We start from the raw sequence: 21,839 nt of genomic DNA on the forward strand, positions 1-21,839 counted from the left end.
CTAGTAACCGCAATGAAGTACAGTCACGTCACAACAACAGTGTCGTGAGCACTGAACACTTACAGCACTGTTCCAAAAAAGTCATGGCGGGCACTACCAGAACTAGACTATTGTACCTATGTGAGGAATCGAGCTCGGGTGTGACGAGCAAAGGTTTTAAGCACTTAATTACCCTTATGCAGCTCATTAAAATGGATACATAAATTCATTATTACAACGTTACAAAGCCAAAAGCAAGACCTTGTTAAATCATGTACATTTCATATCTTCACGTCTGTTAACGGATGTTGGAAACATCTGATGTGCTTGAGTATCCCGTGGTGATGGTCTGGTGTCCAGATGCAGTTATACACATGTAAGCATACACAATGCACTATGTAAACAAAATGAAGTGCATGGTGGAAAAAGACAATGCAATCAGAGATGCAGACATTTATTGATCATCGGTGATTAAAGTCGTCTGTGCGAGCTTAGGTTTTGCTGGTACGTTTGATTTTGCTTATTCACAGGTAAGTCTCGTTGTCTTAATATTGAGTTCAATTAAGTGTTGTACCTGACTTTTACGTATTTAAGTAATGCTTGTGATAAAACTCTTGCATCAGTTTGAGTTTCGACTAAGATCATGTCATGAGTCTGCACTTTCTGTACAGGTCTGGACCAGACAATCCAGTGATCAATAAAATGACCATCGATCTAGTCATAAATAATACTATTTTTCCATGACATTTGCATATAATACAGTTGTAGAGCATACAGTGTTCACCTCCAAGATGCGCACTGTGGCGCTAAGGGCATTTTTACACAGCTGAATATCAGAAGATGGAAGATAAACAGTCATATCACTGTACTTTTGTTAACGAGTTTTGATATGTACAAAAAGGTAGAAGTGTCTGTGACACACCAACCACAAACAGAATCAGTGAGTGGGTACGCCGTAATATTCCAGACATGGGGACACCAGAAATAGAGTCCACTCATTGTACCCATGTGGGAAACCGAACCCGGGCTTTCAGCGTGACGAGCCAACGCTCCCACTAATGTCACCCAATGTCTCCCGTTTTGCTTTGGACCCTACAATCCTCGTGTCAACATCATGAGCATCGACCTCCGCCATTGGCATACGGCGGAAACCAGCTGAAATACGTTGGCAACCAGTTGGGATACGATGGCGAGTCTGACAACCCGATATCGATAGTCGTCTCTTACGAACAGCATTGGCCACTGATGATTCTATCCCGAATCTTCACGGGTTTAAATTTAACAAAGATATACATACACCTGACAGCACATGTGTGTGTGTGTGCCTGTGTGCATGTGTGTGTAAACCCACACAGGGCAAAGTTGTTCACTGTAGCAAGTTTTCCCTACCTTTACAGCTGCGTTTCGGTAGTAAAGTAAACATAATTACTGGACAGATGTGCCACATTTTGTATTGATCAGCGTCCACTGGTTTGAGTATTCTACTCAGTGCGTGTGTGAGTTAAGATTTACAACGGTAACATTGCAGCCATATCGTGACTATAATAATATATACTTTAATAAGCATTCTATTTAAGTCAGTCTAGTTTATTGGATGTGATTTTGTAACGTACAATGTGACTTATACGCAATATGAAGACCGTACATAACCGCTAGACGGTTCTACCTGCCTGGACTTGTTTTGAGATTTCCACGATTTCCAGGTTTCCGTCTGTCAGAGTACGCTGTGCGACAGAGCACGGTGCATGGATTAGAAGAAGCGCAGTGTTTCAATATACATTTGAACAGGCGTTTCTAATAATACTAATCAAAATTTATATATCCACCTGAATGGATTGGTGTAAAAATTCAGAACATTCGTAACCAACTCGTGTTATACCGAGACAAGCCGAATTGCGACTCGTGCCTCTCTGGAAGGATTTCATATTGGCGTAGAAATATCCAACCTACTTCAAACAGGAATGATAATACAAATCCGGTTTGATTCCAGTGGTACTTAATATCACAGCATTCCTACATTGTATTGCTATTTTCCTTTGCTTATTTATTTAAAAGAATATTACCTCACTGATACAAGTAAAAAGGGGAGAGAAACACATTTCTTAAAGACAAAATTTGACATAATTATTACCACATGCTCACCCTATTTTTCCCATTATATTTCAAAATAAAGTTTAATAATCACAAATTGATTGAATAAAATGTATTTAGAAAAACAACCTACATTAAATCCCAAAAGCAGAGACTGAAAAACTAAATTCGCTGAAAAAACCATGAATGACCATAGAAAAGTCAGACTAAACTATTCGAAGAGGTGTGAAATATATCCCTAGACTCAAAGATTACAGTTGATTATTATACAGACGTAATAGTATTGTTTTGAATCTCCTAGCGATTTATAGTCACAGTTCTTAGACTGTTAGGGGCGCTCGTACAATCACCACAACATGCCCGCAAAAGCGCCTTATTGTCAACAAACAAACACAGTGCGTGTATTTGAATCTCTCACAGTCAGTTGCACGATTCTTATCAAAACCTTCGCATTAGCCAACACAATTCTCTTAGCTGCGTTCTTTGTTCTTTCAATATTATAATATATATATTTCATGATTTTCTAAACAATAACACAATGCCATAAAGGGTTTAAGTAGTCGGTATTATATTCATCAAAGCACCGCATCCATTTCGCGCATTCTGATTGGTTTGTCGTATTTTCGCGCAAAACAAGCAGCGGGTAGGGGACGCGTCTTCTTGAAGGTTACGGAAGGGGACGAGTGGTGACAATGAGACGTTGGCCCGTCGCTTATATCATTTCTAATGGAGAGTTATCGCCCCTCGCAACAAAATGATCGCCTATGACTTCCAGCTCTGCGACTACCCATGCTTGACAAGCGGAAGTCGCATAATACCCACCGTTTCACTGTGATCGACGAGAGCCGCTATTCGAACGGGTTTTATATATGTGATGGATATGATTATGCGCGGCAGAAAACGTTGTTTTCTAACAGGTGAGAAATTTATTTGTAGTCTCATTCCCTCCCTGCTTCTTATGACGGAGTGTACCATCCGTGTTACAGCAATAGAGCCTTTTGTTTGTTCAACCCGAGCAGCCTGGTCGATATTCCAGGTAGAGATTTCCACGCGGTGACGTCCCAATTAAACTGATTCCTTTCCCTCCTCCTTATACCGCAGCGGGAAGCGACATGGCACACGTTCCAGATAACTGTCTAATGTTTGCATTCGGGGATAATGCGTGACAGATAGCGAATAATTTTTTAGGTTTATGATTATGTAGCGCTATCACAGGGGATGAGAGACAGTGTTTTATTGTGATGCGCAATCTCCGGGTGGGTAAACACGACTGACGACCCGATACGCTCTGTGAAGCCGGCTCAGTCAACTTATTATCAAGTGTTCGGGGACGGTCTTGAGTTTAGTGATGTCGGTTGCAGCCAGGGAAAGCCACAAAAAAGAAAAAAACAGGATTGAAAATGGTGTGGCCAAACCGGCGGTGGGCATGCTTGACCCATCATGTGAATGTGGCTCTCCCGGCAATACTAATCGATATATATTACCGTGAATAATGGATATCAAACTAGCTGCCTCGCGCACGTACACCTATTTCAGCTTTACCTGAGCTGCTCAACCCCGGAGGTCAATTAGCACATACGGCAGGTTGAGCTGACTTCGTTAAATAGGGAAGCAGATTTTATAGATGCTGCGTTCGTGCGTAGCATGCATACATCGGAGACATTCACCCACCTGCAGCTCCTTTTTGTAAGAAAGTTAGGGCATTGCTGACCATTTCTCGACATTGAGATGTCGAACGGCAGTCTTTTCTCGGCTGTTCGGACATGTTCACAATCAGCTGACAAAGGTGCACTCCATCACAATAATAGAACCAACCAGTTGTGACACGGTCACGCTATGCATTTGTGTTCACTTGATCAGGTCAAGCTGAACGAATTATTTATGATGATACAGCCAGTTATTACTTTGAAGCATTTTTACTTATGAGAGGGTCAAAGGATTAAGGAATTCAATATTTTGCCCTTTTCTGAGAACTGTTTGGGATATAAGCTATTGAAGCTTTACTTATGATTTCCATTCATGCTGAAAACTAAAATAAAATCTTAAAAACTAAAAACCACAATTTAGGAGAATGACCATTTACTATTTTACCTTTTCACAGTCACATATGTGAAGCCTAACCACTCTTTCCGTTTCATAGCTCTTTTTAAGCAATTTTTATGGATAGATTTCTCCAAATCTGTATTTTTAACGTTGAAAGGTCACAATAAATATTATATGAAACGTCTCAGCTGATGCAATATACAAATCATGCAAACCAAAGAAGTTTGCGTGAAGGCATAAATATACAAAACATACTAATGAATTAAACATGGTTATTTCCGAAACCTGAGCTGGTAAACAAGCATTTTTTATGCTTTTATAAATACCGCTCCAGCAACATGACTACTTCAAGATCGGGACGGATACAAATAAACGAAAATAATACACAACTCATTTGTTCATGGATAAATAAAGTGTTATAAGTAAGTACAACATAGATGATATAAACAGTACAATATGTTTGATAAGTGCTGCAATGACGGCAGGTAAACATACAGTTCTAGCTTTTTAGATTTTGCAGTCAAAACAGTGCGAAACTTGCCTATGCATGTACAAATAGATTACTTTTAGTTATGAAGTGATGAACAGATTTTAATATATCCATTTCAACATTTTTGCTTAAACTCCTGCTACCATATAGGACAATTTCTAAATCATATTCATGGATGTAAACGACGGCATTTAATTAATTTTTTGGTCTAATTCAACTATATTTAGCATAAGTAAAGAAATGATATGAATTCTCGATTTGGTGCCACAAGAGCAGATAGGGTTTTCTGAAATATATCTTTGACATTAGTCCCAGTTAAGATAACTGCATCCTAGTCTCAGTCGGCTGTGGATTATCTGACAGTTTCCACTACCATAATATACATCAAAGTTATCTTTTCTTTGATAAGGGTTTTGAAATAAGGTACAGGCATACAGTTTCTAACCACAGTGAATTCCAGAGTTTGATTGTCTGGGATGAATGATTTGGCATATCTTGTTGTTCGGCAGAAGATGCTTCTCAGATTAGTGCTATCGGAAAACCATCAATAACAACCCTTTCCATTCTATTTTGTAAACAAGTTTCAAACTATTTTAGTATGAATCCTTCAATTCCATTAGCCTGAAGCATTCAGATAATTCCATTATTCTAGACATAACGTACAAATAATATTTTCTTAACTGAAATTACCCTTTTCCATACAATGACCCATTAGTATGTATCCTTTTATTTCAGGACAGATTCTATGCATATAAATTAAGATAATATAATCTACAATAAAACCAGAGAATTAGAGATTAAAGAGATTAAAAATTAATCAACTAAACAAACAAAGGACATGTCAATAAAACAATCTTAATCCATGTGACGCGTATTTGAAAAAAAAATATTCCCTTTCTCGTTGTGGTTTTCGTGGCAACGAGGTATGCACTTGAAATGTGGATTTAGCGGCAACAGGTATTTTTCAAATGTGCCCCGTTCGCCAGCAGGTTTTGTTTAATGGTTCCAGGTCACTGGACGGTGTTAATCTCATAAAATAACAGGTGAAGCATCACCAGGAAATAACTCTCAAACGGGTTATTCCCAAGGGCTGGCTGGTGGAGATTAAGGGTTATGGGTGAATGGTTGACCAAAGTTTATTGATCTCTATGAGAAAAGGTCCCATGGGCCATCCGGATAGGGGATTAGTGAACACCGCTCACCTTATCGGGCAAGCGGGTGCGGCTGAAATGTATATCAACACTATTAGGTGAATATGGTTCACATGTCATGATTTTGACACCTAGTAAACATACTAACTCTGTTTAATTTACACTTAAGTAATGAAATTGAATAGAAAAAATGAAATTGTTGAGGAAAATCAGGGTAAAAATTGTGAAAAATAAATAAAGTTGTTATCCATAAGATTTGTCTTGTAACAGGTGGTGCATTTTAGTCACCCCTGAGCTGATGAATACGGTTCACCTCAACTGTAGTGTAATCAGATAGTGTATCCCTCCTATTGGGACAATGAACAATGATGCATGCATGTGGTATTGTGTGTAATGTCATATTATGCAGTAATGTATGTTTGTATCATAATGATTGTGGTAATACTGCACTAAGGGTGGTATTTCATAATACTGTTGTAGATTAGGATGATGACGATGACGATGACGATGATATGTATGTTGAAAGGAATGAAGGAAGTCACTGTGTCAGTGTTGTGGGTAGCCAAGTTACCCTGATCTTATTACACAGGGGACAACTTGCCCTGCACGCTCATTCATGTGTGTCCTTTAGTCCCAGATAATTCCATGCTGGCTGCTAGCAGACAGGAAAAGTAGAAAAAACAACTTCACTATGGAGAGATTAGCATTTTCTCTAAATCCAAAGCGACGTGTTTTTATAACAGACCGTGGCTCTATGTAAATAGGTGTGGGTGATACTGTGTTAAAAAAAGACACTTTTAAAAGCCCACTTTAAAATCAAACGTAGCTTCATTATAAATGATAGCTGGCGTAAAATATAATATCTTCAATTCTGAAACAATTGAGTATGTAGCTGCCACGGATTCTCACTATCACTATAAATAGAAACAGGTAAGAGGGGCCGTCTGAAAGCAGGACTGGTGTCGCAGACGGTGGTTGAGGTCAGGCTTTGGGATAGAGATATGAGCTGATATAATCCTTTAGGGGTATTAAACGGCATGTCGAGGGCGTCCCACCAGGCAGACATTTGAAACAAATGGACATGCAGAGGCGGGTGCGCCAGACTGACATGCCTTTGTCCACGAAGTAATTGACACATACTAGCATTGTTCCGACAGGAGGGAGGTCGTGTCAGCTTATGACTAATTCTCCACTTTAAACAGTGAGAGTTTACCCTAAGTAAAGTACGTATTCTAGTATGTATTTGCGTCCCATCCGAGATTCGAACCCACATCCTCAGTCAGGCACCTGATCGCCAGCACGCAAAGTCAGCCGCCTAACCCGCGCAGCTATCGCTGCTCCCACAAAAATGGAAGTCATACAACTAACTCATGATCTTGACCGACGGGGTTCGAATCTCTGTTTGAACAATAATTTTCAAAAAGATAAATCTAGACTTTTGCAACCGTATCATGTTTTTTAGATGCTATAATTTACATATATTCTAAATTTGAACGAAATCGGTGAAGAAATGGATTCTTTAGGACTTTCTACCGCTACGCTCATTACATAAAATACAGAAGGGGTGACACTCGCGATCCTAGAAGCCTGATCGAAAATCGCACAGCCCGACTATTTTAACGAGCGGTTGAATCAAACCTTACGTGTTTCATCCCAAAACTCTGTTGAACTTGTAGGTCAGTCTTTTACCTCCATAGAGTTTAATTTGTCTGCCTGCTTGTCATATTTGAACGCTGACAAACGTCTGGCCTCTCCTCGGTAAACATCGACAGTGTTCGTAATCTCTGAATGACTCGGAAACACATGACGGCTCTCATTGGTCAATTTCCGCGTGTGCAAATAGTGCGGGATATTGTTTTGACAGTTGATATGTTCGGAAAACTCGAACATGGTGTTAGAAATTCCCTCCTGTCTGCCATAAAATTGTTTGTTGGGTTCCCGCACGCGTGGAAACTGACCAATGAGATTGAATCAAAGCATTATAAATAAATGTGCTTATAAACATATCTGACTATACATATATGAATTAAATAGATTGTTGAGAGAAAAACAGAAACTTGACCCGAAAGAGTTTGGGAAATTTTTAAATGGTAATCCAATAAAGAGCATGGCAATTATGTTTTTAGATATCGAGGTATTTTTCGAGAAGTTCATATCATTAAATGAATCAGAACAACATGAACAATGAAATAATGATAATACTGACAATGCCACACAGCAGCATGTGATGTTTTAGATGGAGTTGTTGCGAAGGACGAATCCCTGTCTGCAATAAACAACTCTAGAGGTACAAGACATCGGAGATAGATTTGATGGAAAATGAATATTTCATAGATACGGTATTGACTTGATGGCTCCATTATTAGTTGAAGTTACTACATTACAATTTAAGCATAAAATTTACGAATTTTCAGAACCGCTGCAAAATCCCATCTTTCCCCGTAATTACCAGTCATTAAATAATTCTGCGGGGAATAAACATTTTTATAATACTCTTTTTCAGTCTTATAATACTCTTAATCAGTCATCGTGCTACGATGCTATTCCAGAAGGTGTTTTAGACAGACATTCCACTGACAAAGAATGGATGACTTACAACATTATCCCAGAGTAACGTACTAAAGTAAATGCTGTTCAACTATCAGAAAATTTCACGTTTGAAAAGCTTTTGTTTGGAATTAAAGGTGAAAATAATCCTTTAACAATTATCATCCTTCAAGTCAAATGCAATATCTTCAAATGTCAAACTGGAAACTATTTGTTTATGTCAGTTCAATGGAAAAAAATTTCTGAAATATTGTGGGGCTACCAGATATCTCCATTTATTAAATGGTACTGATCAAATGTCCTTTTTCAATTCTAGTCAACGTTACACTCGTTGTTAGGATAGATTACTGTATGGTGTAGACCCCTAAGTTCGTTACAACCCTTACTTGCTGCATGTTGTAGACCTCAAAGTTAGTTATAACACGAGTATGTTGCAAACACCTAAGTTCATTACGAGCATAGCTTGCTATATGTTGTAGACTTGCCGCCAAACTGTGAAAAATGCGCCCAATCACGGGATGTTACTGTCACAAATGCAACATCACTAAAACTCGGGCACTGGACGTAAAGCCACATTACGATAAGAATCGCTGTATCGAGACAAACTGTTCATAATCTCCATGAAGATTTCTGGCTTCATAATGTCGAAAAGCCTGGAACAACGAACATACACATTCATGACCTCAACAACCATGTATATTCTTCACTGTTGCCTTATTACAATGGTGCTTCTCATTGCCACTTGGAATGTTCGTGGAGCTGAGAACTGTCTTGCTGACACTGAAGTTAGGACCGTGTCTTATCACCTTGGCTCTTCACTCTACTTTTAAACGACTTACTCCACAGTATCGCTGACTCTAGGCATGGCACTGTATGCCATGAGGCAAAATACCAGGGGTGCTGTGAGATGACGACATGTCTTTGTTACGTGCACACTCACGAGGGCTTCAAAGTTTGTTTGATGTTGTACATAAGTATGCGCACAATTGGCACTTGCGATTTAATGCATCAAAGAGTTTATTTCTTGTATTTGGAGGTACAAAAAGATATGTCCATCCTAAAATATATGTTGGGGGCAAGGAAGTGCGTTCCAGTACACATGTAAAATTTGCTGGTCTCCAAATCTGTTCATCCGATAGAACTATAGAATGTACGCAATCTGTATGTGAAAGGCGTAGGATACTCTTTAATGCCAATGAGAACCATGGTCTGTGTTATGGTGGCCTCGACCTACTTTGTTGTGTCCGTATATGGGAAAGGGTTTTTCTTCTATACGAATACGCTCTTGTAAAGTATGGACTCGTTTACCTGAAAAGGAATATGATATTCTGTCAACCGTTCAAAACCAGTTTTGTAAGAGAATCCAAGGACTTTAAAAATGTGAACCATCCACAATAGCCAGAGATAGTCTCGCCCTGGTTACACTACGAAGATATATGCACCGAAGATCCTTGCTTTTTTAGGTAAACTATCTAACAGCGAACTTGTCTATTGAACTTGTCTTTCAGCAAGTGCTTGTGCATAGACTCTGTCGGTACCGACTTCATCACTGAAGAGAGATGGATGTAGCAAGTCATCACCAGTCTCCACATGCTTAATCTAGTTACAATATCTGACCTAGACATACACTTGCACAACTATATAAACCAATCTCCCTTCTTAGCGAAGTCTGAGTGGTCTGTAATGGTCAGAGAAACTATACTTAAAGCTGAGAAATCACACGTTGCTTTTGTGACGGTCAAGACTTAATCTTGAACGATATTTGACTATAAGATATCCTAAAAATGTTCACAGACTGTTTTTCTTCATGTTATAAAATGCCTGAATGTTTATGTAATATTACTGCCCTTCTACGTATCAGCTCACTTAGCATGCAGTCTCTTGATTGTGAATGTGGCATTGTTGCCTATGATATTGTGAAACATGTATTTCTACACAAAGTAGTAGAAACGAACTGGTTGGGTAACTAGTTGACATTCTTGATGTTGACACTTTGTCAGCTTTTTTGTCTGATTTATGCAGTGGTCTACGATATGTATCTGCTCAAGAACTTAAACAAGAAATGTGGGTCAAATGCAGAACTCATGCAGAAACGGTACACCTTGGGCGACCCTGTTCAAGGATAGAATCACTCAGCAAAGCTGTTGAGTGACCTGGGACTGATTTATCTCTAAGTTAACCTTAAACTCGCCAGTCTGGAGTGAAATTACCCATGGTCCCTAGTATGGTGATCTGCCGTCAGTTGCTGGTGATATATAGCCCGTTTTTATAGTGTACTGTTCTCTATAACAATATCGTTTTATTATTTCATGCTAGTCATGCTCTGTGATTCTCTGGTAGTTTTCCTGCTCACCGTCAACAGGTTTTTAATTCCCAAATATACTGATGCTTATTATGCTAACTGATTGTTCTCGTCACGGTGTGGCCGAAATTTTGTCGAATTGGCAATACATATTAAATCATTCACCCACTGAAGAGAAATTACCATAGTTTCAAATAATTCACCCACCATGTAGCGATAAAACGCCAGCCACAATGGTTGACACGTGTCATCGTATCCCTGTTGCTAATATCGATGCTCATGATGTTGATCACTAGACTGTTTGATCAACAATGTAGCTTGAATGTTGTGGAGTGTTAAACAACAAACAAACGAATAAACAACATTTACGATCAAAGAGGGCATCAAACTCTTTAATAACAAATAACTGTCTCGGAAAAGTGCCAAAAGAGTTGAAAATAATATAACAATTAATATTAAATGGGTTTGAAATAACATAGTCGGTATCCACAAGGTATTATCGCTGGATTGTGTAATATGCATATTCAAAAAGAATTACCTGCCACTTATGTACTGAGAGAGAGATATTATGGCCGCCCTTACTTAGTTGTACCAGGAAGCCTGTTGTAGATTATCCCTGCCTATACCGATTCGATTCGTAAGTGTTCTGAACAACCATATTGGAAATGTCTGCACACCATGAATACTGTTTGCGTTATAACGAGGCGTAAGTTGAAATAACTCTTTTTTGATTGAACCAATAAGGAATATTTCTCGTGCAGTGAAATACTGTGTTAGATTTATTTTCTATCATAAGTAGTTTCCAGCTTTTCCGCTATCTAGAACACTGATCGACTTTTATATCCACCCATATGCCTATTGCTCATGGCAACTATGGTATTTAACATGGTGTCTATCTTTTGTTAGTTATCCTGTAATAATTAAAACAATATCATCTTGGATACAGAAACACTATTAACGCTCAGTCAAGTTCGGATTATTTTAAAGGTCACATGCAACGTAAAACACAACTTTGCACATTGTGATACCTTTCAGTATGCAGTTACCGAAACAAATCATCAAAATTGCTAGTTCAACCTATAAAGTTGAAAAAAAGCGCGAAAAACAAATTTACTAATTTCCCCCCAGCGCTGTGGGGAAAAGGTAGTTTCAACAGCTATGCTGCGCTGCTATTATAACGCATGTTCACAATTAGAATAAAATTATAAAAAAAATCTTTTTGTGTTTGTGTCTTATAACATTTGTCATAAAAATTACGTGTTTCACGGGTAAATTTTTGTCAAAAGTGGCGAGGGCGGTAGGGCTTTATTTTTAAGTTTCGATAGAAACAAAAGTGACCAGGGAGGAACACATTTTAAATTTTTTCGCTCGGAAACACAGCTTGGGAAGTTTAGCACATGTTAGTGAGTTGTAGATTCAGTCACTTTCGTTCTTACAGACTCTCATTCCTATTGTGGACAAATGGATGATCGGGGCGAGGCCAGGTCAAACTTACTTGTTTAAGTGGCGATACGCGCACAAATAAAAGTGACACGCCGATGAAATGTGCTCATCGTTGTGAAATCACTCTACACATGGTGACATTGGTGACATTTAGCGTGAACTACGTGGGCAAACAATGTTCGGCAAAGTATGTTCGGTATCAACCCGTTTCGTCAAATTTCGTCTACAGGTAAACAGTAGCAATTTGGCGACCCAGGCATTGTCAGGGTTGGGCGACTGCTCGTTAGACGAAGGAGGCATGCGGACCAGTCCGTTTCACAAAATAGAAACAAAGACAACACAAATATATTCCATCTTGTATCTTTATTAATTTACTGTACTTATGTGCATACATATCTCCCACACATATAACCTTCACAAATATATGGAAATTTCACCATTATTAAAATGATGAATGAGCAGAATTGACGTTTTTCTTGTTAATGTGATGACTGTGTGAATGTTTTAGATTTTATGGCAGAATATGTCGTAATTGTCCGAAGTAAATTGAATGTATATTCTACACACACAAAATAAGAGTGAGTGAGTTTAGTTTTACACCGCACTCAGCAATATTCCAGCTCTATGTTAATAATCGAGCCTAGACCAGACAATCCCGTGATCAACAACATGAGCATCGATCTGCGCAATTGGGAACCGATGACGTGTCAACCAAGTTAGCTAGCCTGACCACCCGATCCCGTTAGTCGCCTCTTACGACAAGCACAGTCGCCTTTTATGGCAAACATGGGTTGCTGAAGGCCTAATCTATCCCGGGACCTTCACGGGTCGACAGAATAAGAATGTACTGAGGAATGGTAATATTTGCATATAATTAAATCGTGTTATTGTACTGATGTGTGGATTGTAAACATACTAGACGCAAGCGGCTCCTATTGACAAGTGGAATGGCTTCACGTGTTGATAAATAAATTGTATTGCAACATGATGCGAATCAGGCACACGTATTGTGATATATTGGCGGCTTAAGTGTATGGCAGTGAGTGCTTGCAGAGTTGTATATTCCAATCTCATCAACATTACAGGTCCATAAACATATTATGTGTTATGTTTCGTAAAACAGCAATCTCAGAATAAGGTTGCAGTCATGAATTCTATTTTCTTTTTATTTATACAATACATATCGTTACAAAAGCGTTTTGCTATATATCGGTATATCGGTAATACCGTGCAGTCCAGTTGTTTACACTGGAAGATTAGAGAGCGATCCGGCTCGCCATCGTTTTTGTTGCAATCATAAAGTAGAAGGGAAACTTTATCTCTTTTTTCTAGTTATCACTTCAGTTTTTTTAATTGTCATGGATGATTTTGTTAATTTTTGTTACGATAAATAGAAAATTTAATCATATAATCTGAAGTTGAAAAAAATGTATTTCATAAATATAGTATGTCAATTAACTTTCCATGTTGCCATAACCCTGACGTGGTATTGAATTTTAGTATACAGGGCCCCGATCCACAAAGCATTCGTAACGTTGCGACCTGTCGTAACTCTACAGTATACCGCAGGCTTACGAAGGACGTAACGCCACGAACTGTTTGTGGAGCGAGAACAAACATCCACATGAATGGAAACATTTTCACATTTTTCACATTTACTGGTGGTGTTATTTGTGATTCATGTTCATTCATGCTGTTACATTTGTGCCATTTGTGACATACACCTGACTTCCTTAAAGGAGATTCTTTTGTTGTACTCATGTCTTTACTTACCTGTGTATTTTCAGTTGGAACCCTGATAATCATTTGCCTGTTGACTGGACAACTTATCATATTCGTCACCCGTCAAATTGAATACAACCGATGTAAGTATTCTTCAGTTTGTTCAAATGTTTACACATTTGTACATCTTGTTTAGTCGATGTTCAACCAGTGGAATAACGTATTTCGTTCAGCGTGGCACTGACACGTCAATACGTGACAGTTTCTGTGTACAATACATGCTCTGATCACCTGTCAGTACACGTTGTTATACTGTCTTGGCGCTATTTTAAACCGACGAATCATACAACGGCTTAGTTCCTTGGAGGGAAACTCCAAGGGTTTTATCCAATAAGCGCTCACGTTACATTGCACAATCGGCAGCATTGCCCATCTTCAGATCATATCAACACAGTACACAGTCCATTGTTATCAGACAACGGGCCGTAGAAACTTTTCTTAACGGTGTGAGCTGTATCCACTCTTCTCGGGGTTAAGGCGTTCGCTCGTCACGCACATAACCCGGGCTCGATTTCCCAAATGGGCATTGTGTGAAGCCCATTTCTGGTGTTCCCACTGAGATGAAGCGGCGTCAAACTAAACACAAACATGGCACAGTGTATCCGGTATTCTGTTCCCTTTCGCCACACAGGTTATGTCTACGCCACAGAAGGACATGTTCTGACTATGGCGGACAAAACTTCACATATGCTGTCAGCACTATACCATCATGTGTAGTTATTTGTGATAAACATTAGATGTTTGTAAGTAAAGGGTAGTCAGTCATTAATATGTTCATATGAACTAACATGTCATGGAGTGACATGCAAATGTTGAATATATCAGGGCTTCCTCTTACGTGCTTTTCATGATCTTGCTCTGAAAATCTGGATGTTATTCAAGTAGACAGAAGTTACTGGTTATTCTCCTGGGAAATATCGATTTAATACACGTGTGCCAATCCCGCGTTTCATCATTACATTGATTCACAATGAGTGTGAGTCAGTGAGTGTAGTTCAGTTTTACGCCGCGCTCAGCACGTTTATAACGACGATCTGAATATAAATAATCGAGTCTGTGCCAGACAATCAAGTGATTCACAGCATGGGCATCGATCTACCCAATTAGGATACGTTGGTAACTCATGTTTGTCGCGAGAGACCAGTATCGGGGTCGTTTGGTCAGGTTCGCTGACTTGGTTAGTGCATGTCATAGTATCCAAATAGCATAGATCTATGCTCATGGTATCATTCACTATATTTTCTTGTCCGAAATGGTATAGGTGGAATAACTCTGTGTGCAGTTTGAAACAACAAACGAACATATAAATAAATCAACCGTCAAACAAACAAGGAACAAACTTCATGAAATACCCAGGAATGGTAGAGTATCCTAATGGTTAAAAGGAAGACCCGGGTTCCATTCCACACAAGGGTACAATGTGGTAAGCCCATTTCTGGTGTTCCCCTGCCGTGATATTGCTGAAATGTGTCTAAAAGCAGCGTGAAACTACACTCACTCAGTCATGAAATACCAAGTCCTACAAACACTCACACATAATGTTCATCACATGTTAGCAAGAGTATACAAATGTTTGCTTGTGAGATAAAACATAAAATATGATTCTTCCCAATTTATTTCAACGATTAATTTGTTTGAGAATGTGGCGTTGTATTATGCTATTCATATTAAAATCATTATTTGACTGTCTTACTATAACCAAGGGATCTATAATAAATGGAAGTCATTATGTTTCAGACAATTCATTAGACATAGACTTTTCCTTCTTAATGGAACTGCGGGAACGGACAAACCCAGGTTTGATCTTTTTTTATTATTCTGTATTTGAAAGGCACTGGGCCTAATGTTAGGCTCGTTTCGGCCAAAGACCCGGTTCACTTCCTCAAATGGTTACGTCAATTTCACTTGTTATTTTCAGAAAATATGTAAAAGCGGCTTAAAACAGGACCTCCTCACTCTTCACAAAATATCTCTTCATTAATTTAGCGACCATTTATAGCACCCAGACTTGTTGTCTGAGTGTGGTCATTTTTCTGCACCATTTCAACAATATGTCAGTTTTGGAGCTTGTAGGAATTTGAAGGAATGAGGATGTTCGAAGTGATACAGGCCTAGTCGATTACACGCCACAACACTGGATCGACACTGTCAAATCTTCAAACAAAACCAGTGCCAACATAGGGCTCGAACCCAAGACCCTCTCTCTCTACCATACATTTTATTCAAGACTCCTTTTAAAATTTAAAACTCTGTATTGTTTTTTTCAGCACCAGTTGAAACGTTTGAATTTGACGAGTTGCTACACGAATATAAGAAGAAAATACAAGGTACCTGTTTTGATTGATTACACGTTAAAAAGTATAATTTTTTTTATATATGAATGCTTAATCCATGCAACGTCTTTCACGACTGAATGGTAATGCTATGTCTGCCTTATAACTTATAGATGTACAGCAAGCGCGGCTGTGGAGAACAAACCCAAAATTAAATTCCTGCGAAACCGAACCAGTATCTGGTGAGTATGTCTGACACGCACGACATGCCAATAGGGTACAATGTAGTGGTCAACTTCGGTATGTTAACCTTTATGTTTGTCAGGAAAGTACACATAATAGCATCACTGTTTTATATTGTTTCACAAACACGTGCTCCGTCATCGTATGCATTTCGATAATCACTGGATTGTATGGTCCAGACTCTATTCGTTTAGGGACGACATTGTACATCTGCAACACTGCTGATACAAATATAAGCTCATGCTATTGTCACAATTGTATAATCGTCTCTACTTTTAGCAGGGATTTCTTCTGGATGTTGAAAGGGCTTCTTTACGTCTATTAAACGTCGAACGTCGCACCCCAAATACAACATATGTTTGTGACGAGTTTGTTCAAGCAATGCATAACTTACTGATTCTCGTTTATCTATTGCACAATGCACGATTCCTAACGGTTGCCACGCAACGTAATTTAATTTCGAGACTTTCCAAGTTAAACGTAATTTAATGTAGACGGAGACTTTCCAATTTGAATGTCATGAAACAGTCGGCCCAGTGCAAGTGGATGAGCTGCTGCCATCCTATGAATGAAAGCAACAGTTTATTTTTTCCCAAGTGCCATATTGTATTAGAGGAAAAGAAAATGGATTAAAGTGACACAGGTCAAAAAACATTTATTTCCGAACATTGCTCATTAAATATGGAGACTAGTGATTTTCTCACAACCAGCTGGTGACAAAATAACGTGCGATGAATATATAGTTGTTGTGATGGAGATGTAGATTTTATGAGATAGCGAGGAGTGTTTGGTCATTAATTTCAGTGAACGAAGACATATTCACAACTTTCTAAAGCTTTAACCCATACTGACTAGCTAATGTGTTTGGTTTTCAACAAAATGCTTGAAGATATTATTGAGTGGTCTAGTTTTGAGCAAGAAAACATTCATTCTGGTCCAGAGGGTGTTCAGAAGACGTAGTGTTGTTGGACCTGGTATGAATTGTGTGCATCCACTATTAAGTCTCATAGACCAAATTCGCTTCCATCCCCTCATTCTTAATGCTTTTCTAAAACATAACACAAATGAGTTTGATAAATCCTTTTTATTTACCAGGTAATATTGTCCCTTGAGTGGATATATATTATAGTCACAATTTATTGGTTGGATCCATCGTTGAGGCGAAAAAATGTTATTTATCACAGGGAAAGTTCGACACCATTCTTCCATTTGTTAACAGTTTTATAAAGAATCCATATAAATGTTTGATCAGTTCTTGTTTTGTGCTTTGTTACAGGAAACCCATGTGTTGACACTCACTGTAGTCCCAGGCATCCGGAGGAAGTGTCCCACAGATTAGAACGTCTTTTGCAAACAACGAACAATCTGAATGTTACATTATTCAACCTTCTGTTTGAGCTTTTTGGCGTCCAGAAATCAGGCAAGCGTTTAGTGATCCTAACCGCATCGTCCTCGGACCATTATTATGAATCTCAGGGATTAATCCAAAGTATTCATCAGAACGTGGTTCCAGAAATGGACAATCTTACCCTGATCTACTATGACATTGGACTAGAAGACTGGCAGAGGGAGCAGGTACTGTGATTGGAATTGAATTAGGCTCAGGATTGACTGATTTTGATTGGTCAGTTATTATGACTGGGGCTCGATTATATTGATTATGGATTGCGTTTGTGATTATGGTTGGATGATCAGGGATTGTGGATGTGATTATGGTTGGATGATCAGGGATTGTGTTTGTGATAATAGTTGGATGATCAGGGATTGTGTTTGTGATAATGGTTGGATGATCAGGGATTGCGTTTGTGATAATGGTTGGATGATCAGGGATTGTGTTTGTGATAATGGTTAGATGATCAGGGATTGTGGATGTGATTATGGTTGGATGATCAGGGATTGTGTTTGTGATAATGGTTGGATGATCAGGGATTGTGTTTGTGATAATGGTTGGATGATCAGGGATTGTGGATGTGATTATGGTTGGATGATCAGGGATTGTGTTTGTGATAATGGTTGGATGATCAGGGATTGTGTTTGTGATAATGGTTGGATGATCAGGGATTGTGTTTGTGATAATGGTTGGATGATCAGGGATTGTGTTTGTGATAATGGTTGGATGATCAGGGATTGTGGATGTGATTGATTTGATAATGTTTTGTGTTATGGATAAGTATTGTGTGTTCAGGGCTTGTGGGTTGTGATTGATTTGATATTTTGTTAGGGTTTTTGTGTTTTGGTTAAGTGTTGAGTGCTCAGACATTGTGATTAGGTTCGAGTGAATAGTTATTTTGAATGTATCTGCACATTAACTGTCTTTTATAACAGCTCATCACTCTCACCTTGTGTTCGATTCCCCATATTGATACAATGTGCCAAGTCCATTTCTGGTCTCCACCACCGTAATATTGCTGGAATATTGCCAAAAGCGGCGGAATGAACCAAGCTCACTCACTACAATACAGTCACTGGACGATGTATCAGGTGTTACAGCCATCCCACCAGGATCCATTCATAGTCTCTTCATGTTTCAGCTACAGAAGTACTGCCGGTGCCAGGTCCGTAGATTCCCATTCGAGCTGATGCCTATCAGGCTGAAGACCCTTCGATGTTACACCTGGAAGTCCTTCATTATTCAGGTGAGGTTTAGGTTTACGCCGCACTCAGCAATATTCCAGCTATATGACGACGGTCTGTAAATAAACCAGACAGCATGAGCATCAAATATCGTCGGTAGAAAAAATCATTAATTATTCTTGAAATGATATGTGTTATCTATCACAGCGCGCAATAACGTTTGTGAAAGAAACAGGTTTTATCTTTAAAACAGGTTTTAACTCACAAACATACAGAATTATGACTTTTTTCATGGACTGCTTCTAAACTATAAGTTACGTCTCTCCGATATTTATGGATAATCTGTCGATATTCATTTTATGATTATCATGTCTATGATATCTATGTATAGCGAGCCTAACCTGTTCTGTCCATGAGTCCTGATAACAGGTATAACATTACTACTACGGTCATCAATTAATCTGCATGTCATAGCCACATGCTTACTTAATGGACCAGGAATATTTTCATCAAAGTTTTCTCTGGCAAACACGAACTTCGCTGTACCTCCATGTAGAGTGTAACTATTATAGTTGAAGCACCACGACGCTTACAGTGTGGGTGTGCTTTGACGTCGTAATATATAGTTGATGTTGAAAGTGTGCTTTATTAGCCTATACATGGGGCTAGAGCGAACTGTATTTCACACTTCACTCACTCACTCACAACCTCGTTTCAACTCACAGGCACATATCCGGTCAGCTGACGTCATCATCTGGACAGACGCTGCAGTTCGATTTCGCAAATCCAGCATAGGACCACTTCTCCAAGAAGTTGAGACCAAAGGCATTATGTTAGAGGATGGGACACCACGCTACTCAGTAGCCGACCACGCACAGAAGATCATGTTTGATTACTTTGGCGAAAAGACATGTCAATATGCACAAGTAATTGAGAAACAACCTGGATTCCTTGTTTTAAAAAATGAACGTTTCGTCAGGGAGATTGTTCTGAAACCGTGGGTAGCTTGTGCCATGAACAAGAAGTGTATGTGCCCTGCACACCCTGAGACATTGATAGTATGTCACACGTACGTGCGTAAATACAACAAATGTCACAGATTTGACCAAGCAGCAATCAATATAATTTTGGCCAAATTGTTTTGGGGCAGTGAGATGAGTTTTGTCCCAACGCGAAAGTATATTGACTTTCGGAAAGAAGAAAAAGTGTACTATTTTGAACAACTAGAATCTTGATGTATTTTCAACATTAGGCAAAACATTCAGGTATTATTTAAAGACTTTACACTATATACATGCACATATGTAAATAATATCCCGTATACATTTTTCTGTTAGTAATGACCCGTATACATCTGTAAGTAATGTCCCGTATACATCATAAAGTAATGTCAAAGTAATGTCCCATATACATGTGTAAGCAATGTCCCGTATACATCTTAAAGCAATGTCAAAGTAATGTCCCATATACATGTGTAAGCAATGTCCCGTATACAGTATCTGTAAGTAATGTCCCGAGTCCCGTATACATGTGTACGTCATGTCACGTATACAGTATCTGCAAATAATATCCCATATACATCTGTAGGTAATGTCCCTTGTACATATCTACCTAAAGTCCCGTATACATCTGTAAGTAATGTCCCTTGTACATTTCTACGTAAAGTCCCGTATACATCTGTAAGTAATGTATGACAGTAACATAGATATGTGTAAGAGGGGAAGAAATGTTTGATTGTCTCTTTGAATGGAATAATGTATGAAGCATTTATGGATATGTATGAAAAGGTGTTAAACTTCTTCATTTTCAGTTTGAAATCCTACATGGAATAATATGTGAAACTAATATGTTCTGACATTTGCTGATATTGTAGTTACATGCAGGAAACTGTATGTATACTGAAACTGTAGACATGCTGGGGTGGGCTTTAGACTTGGATCACTAAATACCTCAACAGAGAAATAAGAGTATCAAATTACCTGGTTTGGTACTTCACAAGTCAAGAAATTACTAAATCATGTCATTTTCTCGACAGAAAAAGGCGATTAGGAGACTAAGCGTCCGATATATATATATATATATGGCGCTTGGTCTCCTAATCGAGAATGTGTGTGTGTGTGTGTGTGTGTGTGTGTGTGTGTGTGTGTGTGTGTGTGTGTGTGTGTGTCGGACGCTTGGTCTCCTAATCGCCAAATCTCAAAATATTAGAATTCATCTTTCTTGCAGAAAAAAAATTAAAGGAAAGAGTGTCATGGGAAATTTGGGGGAAAACCATTTTCAATCTTTGACTATGTTCAACCTCACTGTAGAAACGTGTTACATGTGTCAACTTATTGTATCAACTTATTGTATGAAGTCTAGCCTTGTGGTGGAAGCACTGGCTCGTCACACCGATCACCCGAATTCTATTCCCAAATGGGTACAGTATGTGGAACCCATTCCTGGTGTCTGCCTCCGTGATATTACAGAACTATTGCTAAACTATTGCGTTAAACATATTCACTCACTCAGGTTTGGTGCTATAATGTTCCTGTGTGAGTGATGCCATGTGTATATGTGTAAGTAATGTCTCTCTTGTACGTGTGTAAGTAATGTCTCTCTTGTACGCGTGTAAGTAGTGTCCCTTGTACGTGTGTGAATGACGCAGATTGTACATATGTACAACTAACTGTTAAACTTTCTGGGCTTTCCTTTGGCAGAATGTTTAGACTAAGACAAAATGGCAAAAACAGCAGCAACATCTGAAAGTCATCACGCTTGGTCTCATAATCGCCAAATCTAAAACCTTGGGAGGAATGCATCATCAGACCTTCAAAACGTTGTATGACGCTTTGTTGTGGTCTACGTTGGATTATGGAGCAATTCTATGGGGCACAGATGTCTGCTCATCGGTGAAAGCAGTGCAGCACAAAGCTCTGAGA

General features: G+C 38.8%; 1 protein-coding gene across 1 annotated transcript; it reads left to right on the plus strand.

Moving 5' to 3' along the window:
• The first annotated feature begins 2,895 nt into the window (after positions 1–2,895).
• Positions 2,896–20,604, plus strand: LOC137278982 (uncharacterized). Its single transcript, XM_067811475.1, has 8 exons — positions 2,896–2,987; positions 13,834–13,911; positions 15,566–15,625; positions 16,096–16,155; positions 16,275–16,343; positions 17,621–17,919; positions 18,876–18,980; positions 19,644–20,604. Exons 1-8 carry the CDS (start codon positions 2,945–2,947, stop codon positions 20,151–20,153), a joined length of 1,224 nt encoding a protein of 407 aa, XP_067667576.1. The 5' UTR covers positions 2,896–2,944; the 3' UTR covers positions 20,154–20,604.
• The last annotated feature ends 1,235 nt before the right edge of the window (positions 20,605–21,839 follow it).

The sequence above is a fragment of the Haliotis asinina genome, chromosome 1 (assembly GCF_037392515.1).
Source record: "Haliotis asinina isolate JCU_RB_2024 chromosome 1, JCU_Hal_asi_v2, whole genome shotgun sequence".
Taxonomy (NCBI): domain Eukaryota; kingdom Metazoa; phylum Mollusca; class Gastropoda; order Lepetellida; family Haliotidae; genus Haliotis; species Haliotis asinina.